The 14,023-nt window shown below is 34.2% G+C and overlaps 6 protein-coding genes across 6 annotated transcripts in view; 3 read left to right on the plus strand and 3 right to left on the minus strand.

The window, feature by feature from the left end:
* Positions 1 to 1,245, plus strand: part of UBI4 (ubiquitin) — a gene marked incomplete at both ends in the record, with an annotated part of 2,615 nt that extends 1,370 nt beyond the window's left edge. The window contains one exon of the mRNA XM_019183613.1: positions 148 to 1,245. Coding sequence (XP_019038505.1) covers positions 148 to 1,245 — 1,098 coding nt within the window. The remainder of the gene's footprint in view (positions 1 to 147) is intronic.
* Positions 1,246 to 1,508: 263 nt separating this feature from the next.
* ECM29 (Ecm29p) lies at positions 1,509 to 7,034 on the minus strand (the record flags this gene model as incomplete). The annotated part of the gene is made up of 1 exon (XM_019184954.1): positions 1,509 to 7,034. One exon carries the CDS (start codon positions 7,032 to 7,034, stop codon positions 1,509 to 1,511), a length of 5,526 nt encoding a protein of 1,841 aa, XP_019038506.1.
* Positions 7,035 to 7,299: 265 nt separating this feature from the next.
* WICANDRAFT_63796 (copper fist DNA-binding domain-containing protein) lies at positions 7,300 to 8,931 on the minus strand (the record flags this gene model as incomplete). Its single annotated transcript, XM_019183614.1, has 1 exon — positions 7,300 to 8,931. One exon carries the CDS (start codon positions 8,929 to 8,931, stop codon positions 7,300 to 7,302), a length of 1,632 nt encoding a protein of 543 aa, XP_019038507.1.
* Positions 8,932 to 9,094: 163 nt separating this feature from the next.
* TPN1 (Tpn1p) lies at positions 9,095 to 11,304 on the plus strand (the record flags this gene model as incomplete). The annotated part of the gene is made up of 2 exons (XM_019185804.1): positions 9,095 to 9,131; positions 9,794 to 11,304. The coding sequence occupies 2 exons, from the start codon at positions 9,095 to 9,097 to the stop codon at positions 11,302 to 11,304; spliced, it is 1,548 nt and encodes a 515-aa protein (XP_019038508.1).
* Positions 11,305 to 11,406: 102 nt separating this feature from the next.
* WICANDRAFT_84898 (complex I 24 kDa subunit family protein) lies at positions 11,407 to 12,123 on the minus strand (the record flags this gene model as incomplete). The annotated part of the gene is made up of 1 exon (XM_019185805.1): positions 11,407 to 12,123. One exon carries the CDS (start codon positions 12,121 to 12,123, stop codon positions 11,407 to 11,409), a length of 717 nt encoding a protein of 238 aa, XP_019038509.1.
* Positions 12,124 to 12,592: 469 nt separating this feature from the next.
* Positions 12,593 to 13,747, plus strand: WICANDRAFT_79821 (uncharacterized protein; the record flags this gene model as incomplete). The annotated part of the gene is made up of 1 exon (XM_019184955.1): positions 12,593 to 13,747. The coding sequence occupies one exon, from the start codon at positions 12,593 to 12,595 to the stop codon at positions 13,745 to 13,747; it is 1,155 nt and encodes a 384-aa protein (XP_019038510.1).
* Positions 13,748 to 14,023: the final 276 nt, after the last annotated feature.

Consider the following 14,023-nt stretch of genomic DNA (forward strand, 5'->3'; position numbering starts at 1 on the left):
TTGTGTTGTTTTGATTCATGAAGTTGGTGGCGCGCTAAACACCAACAAGAGCTTTGGATGGGTCCAGTTGTGTTTAGAAGGGTATAGTGGTTGGGAATGATGTGAAGTGCTTTTTTTCACATTTTCATTTACTAACTTTTTAACTAGGTTGAATCTTCTGACACTATTGACAATGTTAAATCCAAGATTCAAGATAAAGAAGGTATTCCACCAGATCAACAACGTTTAATCTTTGCTGGTAAACAATTGGAAGATGGCAGAACTTTATCAGATTACAACATCCAAAAAGAATCAACATTACATTTGGTTTTAAGATTAAGAGGTGGTATGCAAATCTTCGTTAAAACTTTGACTGGTAAGACTATTACCTTAGAAGTTGAATCTTCTGACACCATTGATAACGTCAAATCCAAAATTCAAGACAAAGAAGGTATTCCACCAGATCAACAACGTTTAATTTTTGCTGGTAAGCAATTAGAAGACGGTAGAACCTTATCAGATTACAATATTCAAAAAGAATCAACATTGCATTTGGTGTTAAGATTGAGAGGTGGTATGCAAATTTTCGTTAAAACATTAACTGGTAAAACAATCACTTTAGAAGTTGAATCCTCTGATACTATTGATAATGTTAAGTCTAAGATTCAAGACAAAGAAGGTATTCCTCCAGATCAACAACGTTTAATTTTTGCTGGTAAGCAATTAGAAGACGGTAGAACCTTATCAGATTACAATATTCAAAAAGAATCAACATTGCATTTGGTGTTAAGATTGAGAGGTGGTATGCAAATTTTCGTTAAAACATTAACTGGTAAAACAATCACTTTAGAAGTTGAATCCTCTGATACTATTGATAATGTTAAGTCTAAGATTCAAGACAAAGAAGGTATTCCACCAGATCAACAACGTTTAATCTTTGCTGGTAAGCAATTAGAAGATGGTAGAACTTTGTCAGATTACAACATCCAAAAAGAATCAACATTGCATTTGGTTTTAAGATTGAGAGGTGGTATGCAAATTTTTGTCAAGACTTTAACTGGTAAGACCATTACCTTAGAAGTTGAATCTTCAGACACTATCGATAACGTCAAATCCAAAATTCAAGATAAAGAAGGTATCCCACCTGATCAACAACGTTTAATCTTTGCCGGTAAACAATTGGAAGATGGTAGAACTTTATCGGATTACAACATCCAAAAAGAATCAACCTTACATTTGGTTTTAAGATTGAGAGGTGGGTTCTAAGAAGCTGGTACTTTTTTTATTAATGTCTCCTTTTTATTTATTATTTTGATGAAGTTTCAACTATATTTGTGTGACTTACACTAGAATTTGTCTTTTTGAGTTAGAGTGTAAAAAATATCTGGTTTGAAGTTTGGTGAAGATTAGTACTTGCTTCAACATTTTTATTAAAAAAAAAACCATTTTTTGCTGACTGGTTTCGTGTCAATCAATACATGATTTTTGGTCTTCAATTATTAAACTTGTAGTATTTCTATATATAATTCTCATGCTAAAGCATTACCGATCTCAACCTTGATCACCGATGAAGGTTCTATAGCATCAAGAGCTTTCAAAGCATCAACAACTTTATACTTGATGTTTTCATTCTTTAAACCTATCAAAGCTTTACCTGCTCTGACTGTATGTATTTTAACATTTTCAACATCCTCAGTCTTTGTATTGTTCTTGAAAATGATCTCCCAAGTCTTAATTAACAAATCAACATTATTTGAGTCAATATTAGAAGCACCTTTCAAAACCTCTGCGATTTTGCTTAGACCTTCATCAACAGCAATCTGGGATCTCCAAGTAGGTATTATGACGTTGGAATTTATTGTTCCTTCTAATGCCTTCAATGTGAACTCTAACAATTCTGGATGATATGTCTTGTCAGGATAAATTTGGAAACTTTTGACTAAACTTGATAAGGCTTTCATTCTTTGAGCTTCTCTTGTTAAATTCTTTTGAGAAGATTTTGCATTAACGGTCTTGTGTTCATCTTTTTCCATATCTTCATCTTCATCTTCAGATTCATAATATTCGTCACTTAACAATGGTTCAAAGATTTCTAAAACTTGATCATGGAGTTCTTCACTTGGATAAATGCTTGCAAATTCACCTAATGAAACAATTGCATGTTTTTGATAGTCCTTATTACGTCTCTTTGCTTCTGTAATAACAATCTTGTTGATTTTTGCAAGTAGCTCAGGATGCGAGTCAACAAATGGCTTGGATTTAGATGATAATGAGACTAAAGCTTGTAGAACATCTTCTTTACCGTTCCATGATCTACCTTGGCATGCGTTCATCAAAACTTCAAATAGCTCATCGGCACTAGAGCCAATACCTGTTGCACCATCAATTGCATTACAAGCTTCAGCAATACTCTTTGCAGATGTCTGTCTAACTGAAAATTGTGGTGAGGTGATATACTGCTTAACTAAAGCACATATTTCATGAATATAGAGTTTAACAGCACCATTACCAGATGTGTTTTCTGTCCATTCACTTTCAAAATTTTTAGCAACTTCTTTATTGGCATCATTCTTTGCAACAAAAGCAACTGGTAAGAATGCGGAAGCAACTGAAGCAAATCTATCACCTGAATATTTTGAAACAGCTTCAGATGCGACACCTGCAACAATTTTGGATTTTTCATCTTCAGATTCAAAGTAAGAAGCTTGAATCTTTTCACCATATTTAGCAACAACATCAACCGAACAGACACGACAAACATAACCAGCTGCTGTAGCAAATGAAGAAGAAACTGTGGTATTTCTGTCATTCAATTGTGAAATACAAGTGTTTAATAAAACTTCACCATATGGTTTCAACAATTGCAAATGTCTAACAACCAACGTAACAAATAATCTACTAGCAGCAGCTTTTGAAGGTAAACCAACAGATTTCTTAACGGTTGATTGAATTCTAACAACAACATCACCTATTATGTCATCATCAATCAAATCAATTAATCTTTCTAACGCGTTCATCATAGGTGAACTTCCAATACTTTGTAATCTTTTAGCATCAATATCATCATGCTTCAAATTGTACTTGTCAGCATTCAAGGTCAAGTAGTTGATAATTTGAGGTTCTAAAGTTGACATTAGCAAGACGAATTGGTCAATCAATTCAGCAATGAAAGGTTTGATGGCTTTACCGCCTCTTTTGACCAACTTCAAAATTGTTTCAAGGGAGAAATCACGAACATCTTCGGCATCACTTTGTATACCTTTTGTACCTAATAAAAATGGCAAAAGCTTAGATAAAACTTCTTTGGCATTTGTCTCAGATGAACCTGATTCCACTTTAATGCTATTCACCAACATTTGAGATAATGATCTTGTCAAACCACCACCAGCTTTTCTAACACTATCCTTTATATCATCAATCGCACGGAATCCCATAGTCCAAATTTCTTCCATTCTGTCTTGGTATTTATCCTTATTCAAAGCTTGCAACAAATCAGTTAAGGCAACAGTACTTGCTTCCCTAACTCTCCATTCTTTATTTCCCATTCCTGTAAGAAGCTCTTTCAAGATTCCTTCATGGTATTCATCAATAGTTTTAGAACTATCTTGAACAATTGTGGTCCAAATGTCATTCATGGATCTGGCAACTGAAGGATTTGGATCAAATCTATATCTGTATAACTTAGGAATCAAACGGTTTGACAAAGACGAATTTTCAAAAAGTAACTTGTCAAGACTTGATTTTGACATAATACTACCTAATCCAAAAGCAATACCTTTTCTTGAAGACCATAATGCAGAGCTTTTAGCTAAAGACATGAATTTATAAACAAGACTTGGATCACCAACCTCAGATGCTAAATTTAAAATATCTTTGTAAGTTGACACAGAGCCATCATCTGTCTTCAAAACACCTGGTTCAAAGAGTTCAGTATCTTCAGAGACAGTACCAGCACCTAATTTAGCAGATGATGTTGATTCTGTGAATGATCTAAGTAGACTCTTGACCAAAGTTTCTTTCAAATCAGCATTACCTAGCTCATAAATCATACTTAAACCTCTTGAAGCAGCTTCTTGAACCAACTCATCTCTGTCAGCTAAAAATTTCATGAATGTGACATGGATAGAACCTGACTTTTCCTCAATGATTGGCAAATGACCACAGTATTGAACGATCGAAAGTAACCATATACAACCAGCCTTCCGCAAACTTGGTTTAGTGCTACTGGAAGCTTGCAATATTTTGCTCAATATGAAATCCAATCTTGTCTTACGTGGAGCAGCACGGAACTTTAAATCATCACTCTGGATATCAACCTGTTTTTGGAGAAATTTGGAGTCCCAACCTGCAGCAATAATGGAGAAGGCTTCACCTGAGGTAAACAAAGATTCAACTTGTTTTGTGGTATGTGTATCATATATAACCTCTTCAAAGATTGTAAAATCTTTAGAATCAGACTCAACTTCAGATAGTGATAATAAACTCCATGCAATCATGGATTTTTCACCCAACTTCTTGACTTTAGCCTTCAAACTTTCAAGAATTTGTTTCTTAATTACATCAACATCTGGATTGGTTAAATCTGGACCAAAACCTCCGAATTGTGCCAATTGTGAAGTTGCTGTGATGGCAGCACCACTTAATCTTGAATCAGTTGATGATACCGATTCACCAATGATCCCATAAACTTTCTGAACATCATCATTAGACAAAATGTCTCTTCCACGTAGAAATAATCTTGATGTTAAAAAGCCTAACGTCAATAGTCTTCCATGGTTATTCAATTGCTTTGTATCTGCGCCTTGTAGAAAAGCCACTATGTTTTGTAATAATTGAAGATTATCCTCGTTAGAATTGATTGGGTGTGAGGCAATGATACCAATAGAGTTTGCAGCTTGCTGAATGGTGTCTTCTCTGGTGACTTTGGCATTTTCCACAATAGCTATCAATCTAGGAACTTGTGGGCTCAATTTTTCAACGACTGTTTGTGGTGACAATGAAATCAACTTCAAGAATAGTTTACCAAATATAGGACTGGATATATCTGAAACAGCAATATCTTTGCCATAATTATCTTTAACAGCAAATTCATCCAACAATATAGAAAGGAAATTACTCAAACCTTCAACATTTTGAAGCTCTTTTTTAACTGAAGAGATGACAGTTTCATCATGTTCAAGCCCCTTCTCCAATCTTGTTATCCATTCTTGATCTTGGACAACCACTGTTGATTTATTCCCAATAGCTTGTGTAACAAGAACATGTAAGGCGAATTCAACAGCTGGAATCATAGCATGTCTCAACGCGGAAGAGTCAGAGTTTCTAGCGCCATCAACTTCAGTCACCAATTTGTTTACAAAGTCACAAAATCTTGGAAACTTAACCTTGTTTCCAACGCCCATTAGCTCGTTGGTAGACTTAAATTCTGCTGTATTGGAAGATTGAAGAATGTTAAACCAATATGGATGTAAACCCTTTTGGGCTTCTTCAATAACATCTGATCTGTTCTTTGCTGACGTACCTAAAACATTCAAGTATCTAGCTTCATGATCTTCAAATGGGAATGCAGCATTGATGTATTTGATAGCAACAAAGCGAACGGCGTTTATAGCATCCATTCCTTCATCACTGAAGTTGTCTTGCTCTAAAATAGGTATCAAGATCTTTTTCAATTTATTCTTGGATTCGAGTGATAAATTTGGAAGATGTACAACCAGTGAACTCAATGCTTCTTGAATTGTTGTTCTAAGCACAGGTAGATCACCAATCAATGAATCGAGTAAAAACTCAATATATGAAATATCTTTAACCAAATTGAAATCCTTCTTCAAAATATCACCCAATGCTTCGTATTGTAACTGTCTATGCTTTATATCATTTGCATAATTTGAACCTTGTGTAGTTTCTAGCTTTGGCCAACCTTCAGCGTGTAAATTATTTCTCAACTGGGCAGCCACATTAACAGAGTATTCAGCAGATTCACCACCAGCTAATATAGCATCACCGCCATTTTTAGCAACGGCTTGAATAAATTGTATAGTTGCAGCTTTCAATTTAGGGTATCTTGAAGCATTCAACCCAAGTGAGGTTATGATTGGGATATGTTTACTTTTGGTGGCAATTTTTGAATCAATCATCACAGAAAGGAACCTTTCTTGTATTGGTGATTTAACTGGTGATCTAGGTATTTCTTTGTCACCGATGAATAAAGAAATCAAATGGTCAATAAGCTTACCATCTTCATATGGGATGTTGATTTTTCTGTAAAGGCTTGCAGATGCATTAGATACGCTATCATTCGAATCACAAACACCAATTAACAACAAAGTGACTAAGTTCTCATCATGGAACAAAGGGATGAATGAAACGATATTCTTCTTAGCATTAGATAAATCATCATTTTTATATGAAACACCCGCATCATATGTCAAAAAAGCGGTATCTTTTGAACTTAGACCCGGACAGGTGTAACCTTTTGGAATAACACCATCATCATTGATAACAGGTGCTAACAAAAACAATTTTTCAATCTTATCCACCAAGAATTTTTCATCATTTGTATCTATAGCCAAATCTTGCCTCAATTGTTTGAAATCATCAGTTCCACGATCTGGAGTTTTCCAACCTTGTAATAACTTGCAAAAAATATGAAACAATCTAGCAGCAACACCATTATCACCAAAGTTGTGGACACCATGTATAACTTCAGGTAACAATTCTCTTTTCTCCTCCACGCTTAGTCTATCAATACCTTTGGATGCAAATAATAAAGAGTATAATTGAACTGTGGAAGCATCAGCATTTGAAGTTTGATTTTTGGCCTGTTGGATCAATTTTAGTGTTGGTAATTTTATCTCTCTGTATGAATTGATTCTTGGAATGAGATGTTGAATAAACTTGAGTATTTCTTGACGAACAGCACCATGAATTGAAGACAATTTCATAAGTAATGGACATAGATAAAGATCTAGAGCTGATTGAAATTTCTGATCAGAATCAGCGAGGGCGATTCTCAACTCAACTTTATTGATCAAACTCAGTTCTTGATCAGCCATTGTCTGTAATATAAAATAGCTATCCTTGATTGAATTTGGAAAAACTAGTTAATTGACAAGAGCGGATATGGAAGATATATGGGTGGCAAAATGACAATCTTATTGTTGATAGTGTTGATGTTTTTATGAATCTCTCGAGATTGAAAAATCGGTAGGGGACAATCCACATTAAGTGTCAAAGGCCATAAAAGCTACAAAAACTTTGGGTTAAAACTGGGAATATTACATATTAATTAATTACTGGTCGTTAGCTATATACATATTGTCATAATTGTGCACCATTTTCAGGTATATCTGGACCCTGCAATTTACAAGCTTCAGATTTCCAATTTGAACAAGCTGATACTGGTCCAGATTGATGAGAATTTGGTGTAACGCTTCTATCCTTCCCAAAATCTAGCTCACCGTCAGCTTCAGCAACTCTTACACCATCACTGAGCCTAATACCTTCAGAAATACCATGTTTAGAACAATTATAGCAACAGCATTCATCAGGTTTACAATAACATTCTTCTTCAAACATTTCACGGAGTAACATCTCATCAATAGTTTCCAAATTGATGAGGTCATAGCCAACATGTGGCTGATTTGAATTTGGTGGAGCAGGGACAGGTAATGGTCCTTCAGAAGGTGTTGAAGAAGTTGATGTATCCAATATTCCATACTCCTTTAATTCTTCATTAGTTCTATGGATCAAACAGCCAGGACATGTACAATCTGGACCACAAGAACACTCGTCAGCACATCCAGATGAGTAAACCACATCATAAATCTTTTGTTGAGGTTGAGGTTGTAATGGTTGTGGGTATTGATAATGGTCTTGTTGGGGTTCTGATGATATTGTGGTTGTTGTTGGTTGCGTAGTTGCAGCTCTAGATTGTGATTGATACTCTTGAAATGCTTGATCAAAATCAGATCTTGAATGGAAATGTGATTGGATAGGTCTGACTTGTTGTTGATATTGTTGATATTCTTGACCCTGTTGAGGGCGGTCTGTCATAGAAAATGGAAGTCCAATGGCTAAATGATCCCTTGAAATATGGTTTTGAGGAGGAGGGTACGCTTGTTGTTGGTAAGGCTGATATTGCTGTTGTGGATATTGGTAAAGGTGTGGTGGTTGGTTAGGCATTTGGTTACTTTGTCCTGGGAATTCAAAATTTGATGAATGTCTGGGTATTTGATAGTCAAATTCATTCATCTTTATTTGTTTCAATACTTTCAGCTTATTGGAAGCAGATGCAGATGCAGCAGAGCAACATGATGAATTCCTTATATGTTTTGCTTTCTTAGCTGGTGGTTGTGTTGTATTTGACATTCCTATCTTGAATTTATTCAAAGATGATTCATTATATGGACCAACATAATCAATATTACCATTCCTTACATCAACAAACTGTCTTTTTGAAGCACGTAGCATGATAACACCATTTTTACCACATCCACATTCTGAATGCGTAGTTGAACAGCATGGCTTGCCAGGTTGCTGGTCTTGTTGTTGTTGATTGTTTTCAACTGTTGGAGGTGACTTATTTTTAGAGGCACAACATGATGATGCTGCTTGTGTAGGTTGGGGGTTTTTTATGGTATTATTTGTATTATTTTTTGATGAGCAACATGAAGATTTCTTTTCATCAGGCTTCTTGATTGATTCTTTGATTGGATTTGGATTTGGTGAAGATTTTCTGGACTTGGTATTCAATGAATCTTGAATAGTAACTTGATTTCTTGATAGTACGAGTTCGGATTCAGTAACAGCTATTCTATGGCCAGCATTTAGGGAAGGTCTTCCTCGACTTCTCACTTGGACTAAAGGTCTTGCTGAATGTTTGCAAGTTGAAGATCTATGCCCTCTTATACACTGAACACAGGAATATTTCTCTCCGTCAACTAAGATCATGGTGTGACTTAATATGGTATTTCCAAATTTGATGGGGAAAGTGGCATCTAAAAGAGGGACAGTTCAGTTGTTATAACTAATAACTCCTAGGTTCTTTCTCTATTTTATTCACTTAAACCATGTATATCTTTGTTGTAATTGCAATTGTTTCTGCTGGTTCAAGATGCCCGTTCTGATGAAGTCCCATACTGATTTTTCAGGTATGAGCAAATTTTACCTCTTTGGATGATTAAGCGAAGGGAAGATTTTGTAATGGCTTAATTCTTATACAAATGTAGGTTTAAACTAGACCAAGTATGAGCTAATTGAACAATAACGACCCTTATATCTGCTTCTATTCAATTTATTCCCAAATTGGAGCATTCTTTCCAGGTCTCGTGAAGTGTTTTGAGCCTAGTGAAAAGACGTCTAGCCTCTTCGCGAATTTCTACGTTATGACACAATGTTTTGTACTCAAAGGCTCTGATTTATATAAAGAACGAACCAGAAGTATTTTATCAAGATCTTTTGGTTTAAATGAATCATTGACTCCATAGAAACCACTTAAGAGCATATTTTATATTATTCTTGGTGTTGTTGGTGTCTTCAACAACCTCACCTGTCACTTGTCAGAGTCAGATTTGACTCACTTTGTTACCGTTTTTTTTTTCACAACTTTGTACATAAATACGAGTATATCTGAATACAAATCACAACGGATTTCCCTTGTTCATTTCACTTGTGTTTGTCTCGATCATACAATACATTATGACACCTGATAAGGAACAGGCTCTTCAAGAGGATCATCGGATAGTGGAATCTTCAGCATCATCCATAAATCAGCCAAACATTAAACCATTCGCACTCCTTCAAAAATATTCAGCAAAATTAGATTCATTAGGTGTAGAAACTAGAGGTATTGAACGTATTCAACCATGGGAAAGATCAAATAATAAAGTTAACCAATTCATCTCTGTTATTGGGTTTTGGTTTAGTGCTGCTGGTGGATTGTCATCAATGTCTACCTTCATATTAGGCTCAAATGTTTTCATGTTGACGTTTGAACAAGCTTTAACAAGTGGGTTAATTTCAATGACTATTGGGTGTGCTATAGCTGGTTATTGTGCCACTATGGGGCCTAGATCTGGGTGTAGACAAATGGTCACGGCTAGATATCTATTTGGATGGTGGTTTGTGAAATTTGTTGCATTGATTGGTTGTCTTGGTGTTGTTGGTTGGAGTATTGTTAATTGTGTTGTTGGTGGTCAAATTTTAGCTAGTGTTTCAAATGGTAAGATTCCTTTATATATTGGGATTGTTATTGTTTGTATTTTAAGTTTTGTTGTTTCAATATTTGGTATAAAGCAATTGTTACGCGTGGAAAAAATTATTTCAATTCCAGTTTTCATTGCCTTTATGTTGTTATACATTGCATCATCAAATAAGTTTGAGTTATTAAACACTTTTGATAATTCTCAAGTTGGTGAAAAGACACTTTTAGGTCATTATCTTTCATTCTTCAGTTTGTGTTATTCAGTTACTGGTACATGGGGTACAATCACTTCAGATTATTATATTTTATTCCCCGAATCAACTCCATCATATCAAGTTTTCTTTTTAACATTTTTTGGTATTTTGATCCCAACTACATTTGTTGGTGTTTTAGGTTCAATCTTGAGTGTTTTATCAGTTGTTGATTCTGGATATGAAGAAGCTTATGCAATCAACGGTATGGGTGGTTTGTTACACCAAGGTTTTAGTCGTTGGAATGGGTTTGGTAAATTTTGTGCAGTTGTTTTATTATTATCATTAATTGCAAATAATATAATCAACACTTACTCTGCTGCATTTTCATTACAGTTAACAGCTGTTTGGTTTGCCAAAATTCCAAGATGGCTGTGGGCTATTATTGTTACTGCTGTTTATTTAGTTTGTGCATTAGTTGGTAGAGATCATTTCAGTACAATTTTAGGGAACTTCTTACCAATGATTGGTTATTGGATCTCAATGTATTTCATCATGTTGTTGGAAGAAAATGTGGTTTTCAGAAAGTTTTTCCTACACTTGTATACTAAAGAATTCCCATCAAAAGATGAAAAAGTTGCATCAACAAGTTCTCAAGTACCAGTGGGTCTAAGAGGTAAAAAGCAAAATTACAATTGGGATGCTTGGAATAATTATCAAGTGTTAACTCATGGTTATGCAGCTATCTTTGCATTCTTATGTGGTGTCGTTGGTGCAGTCATTGGTATGGCACAAGTTTATTATATTGGTGTTGTTGCTAAAAATTTTGGTTCCGCAGGTGGTGATATTGCAATGTGGTTAACAATGGGTATCTCAGGTATTGTATATCCACCATTGAGATATTTGGAATTGAAAAAATTCGGTCGTTAAAAGTGTAATGTTTTGAAAATATTGTATATTTCTGTCATGATTAATAAATAGAGATTTAAATAAATAATGAATAAATAAGGTAATAAATAAATAAATAATGGTCTAGATATCAGAGCGAGTCACGGTCTTGACGTCGAATGGTTCTTTACCAAATAAAGAGGTTCTTTCACCTTCAGGTTCACAAGAAGTTCTTTTACCTCCAACTGGACCAGGTTTACCTTGACCTTTTCTAAGATCTTCAAAGACCTTAATAATACTACTTTTATCCAAATCTTCATAATAAAGATTGTTAACTTCAGCAACTGGAGCATTTGCACAAGCACCTGAACATTCAACTTCTTCTAATGAGAAAAATCCATCTTCGTTATGTTCCTTCATATATTTCTTTGCTGCATCATAAATATCATCAGCACCTCTCAACGCACAAGCAATATTTGTACATATACCAACATTAACCTTCCCAATTGGTTTACGATGAAACATTGTATAGAAAGATGCAACTTCATAAACTCTCATTGGTGGAACTTCCAAGATTTTAGCCACTTCATTCATAACACTGATAGAACAATAGCCATGTTGATGTTGGCCCAAGTCCAACAATGGCATAATTGCAGCTTTCTTGTACTGCTCTGGGTATTTAGCTATTATCTTTTCCACTTCTTTCTGGTTTTGAGGATTGAATTCAAACTTGATTGTTGGGTTGTTATCCTTTGTATTACGATGAACACCATCGATATGGGAGTGTCTTTTGGTGACAGTGAATGCTGGTCTAGTGGTTATTCTATAGACCCCATTGGATCTCAACACTCTGGACAACATGATGCTGGTTCTCTCTTTGGTTGATCTGGCTCTTCAATAACCTGTTTATCCCTTATACTCTTCTATGTCGTCTCCATGAATTTTGAATTTCCATTTTTACCCTGACGTAGGTCACATGACACATCACGTGCCGTTTTGAGTTACCGGATTAGGCAATTGGACCTTCACGCTGGAAATTGCAAAGGAACAAAGCAAATCAAATCAAATTCAAAGCAAGACAATAGAGCCAAACAACTGCATAAAACTAGTCCTATCATTTCAATCAAAGGAGCATTCCCAATACAAGTTAGCAGATTTAAATCATCTCAAGAATCTCATCTCATACGAAAAACATCTCCTGTCAAAAACCCTGAAATCATAAAAATTCTCAGCACCTGTCAAAAGTTTTTTTCACGTTTTGGTACCTTTTTTCCTACATCATCAACCTGAAGGATTAACAGTCATTATCAGCAAATGCTTATACGTCAAGATGACTTTTGATAAGAAATACGATCTATTAATCCAGATCCAAAATTCAATAAACAACAATACAAAAGAGACCACAGATGAATTATTAAAACAATTAAAGATCAAATCAAGAGATGAATTATTTTTATCAAAATTCCCAGCTTCAAAATTGGATGAATTGATTATCATATTTACGAAATTAAACACACAACATGAACAATTAATAGTCATTTCCACAATATGTAATGTCTTGCTAGTCAATGATGACCTAAGAATGAATGAACCAAGTGAAATCCTAACTAAATCAGTTCCTAAATTGGAATTTTTATTGGATTATGTGAGTGAACGAGATATTAATTCAGAGTCTCAATATAATGATTTTTTGCCAATTTTCAGATTATATTATCTATTATCATACAATCCAAAGTTGTTGCCATTGTTGAAAGAGTCTGTGTACAAAATTTCAGGGAAATTATTAAATTTCATTACACTAAGTACAAGTGATTCAAAAAGTTTAAACAAGATCATAATTGAAATTTTAAAAATCATTTATTCATTTGTTCATCAAGGTGAAGATAGTTCAGGTTTGGATAGTGTATTTGTGTTGAGTTGTAATAAATTCAATTTGATTTATTCAAAATTGAATCAAACTAGTGATCATACTGATTATGATGAAATTTTACAACATTTTGGAAATATTTTGATAACTATTTCCATTGAAGTTTCCAAGCATTATATGTTGAATAAGAAGCAATTTGCCATAAATGAAATCAATTATTTGAATGGATTATCAAGAAATGACCAATTTGGTTTAAATACACCAACATCAAATTTATTAACATTGGATGTTTTATTGACTATTGATACTGATGATACGGAAGTGAAACAAATACTCAAAGAACAATTAAATCTAGAGCATTTAGAAACGTTGGGTTCAGAAGATATGAATTTAACAGCTGTTGTTGCTGAAATTAGAAAAAAAATTGATGAACAATCTTTTGATTTCTCCAATGTTCAAAAACAACACCAAGAGGATCAAATTAGACAAGATAAAGAGAAACAAGAGGATAGATTTGAAGATTTATCAAATGAAGAAAAAGAGGAAGAATTGAATAAAATTGCAGAAATTTTCGACAGGATCGAAAAAAATGGAATGTTGAAAGTTCAAACAAGATGAATAATGTACAACTTTCTTCAATATTCAATTCTGGAAACATTTGTGTTATTTTTAATTATTTTACAAGTCTTATTGGGACATCTTTATTCATTTCAAGCTTTAAGTATTATTTCAGTTCATAATCTTTGGGGATTAAAGCTTTTCATAAAACAACGGGATCAAGTAATTTTTATACTATATACTATACAATTCGAGGCTAATCAAAAAAAGAGGTGGTTTTATAAACTTTGGGCTATATTAATCACACATTTATTATTAGGTACTATGCTGTATTAT

This window comes from Wickerhamomyces anomalus, assembly GCF_001661255.1.
Source record: "Wickerhamomyces anomalus NRRL Y-366-8 unplaced genomic scaffold WICANscaffold_4, whole genome shotgun sequence".
Classification (NCBI taxonomy): domain Eukaryota; kingdom Fungi; phylum Ascomycota; class Saccharomycetes; order Phaffomycetales; family Wickerhamomycetaceae; genus Hansenula; species Hansenula anomala.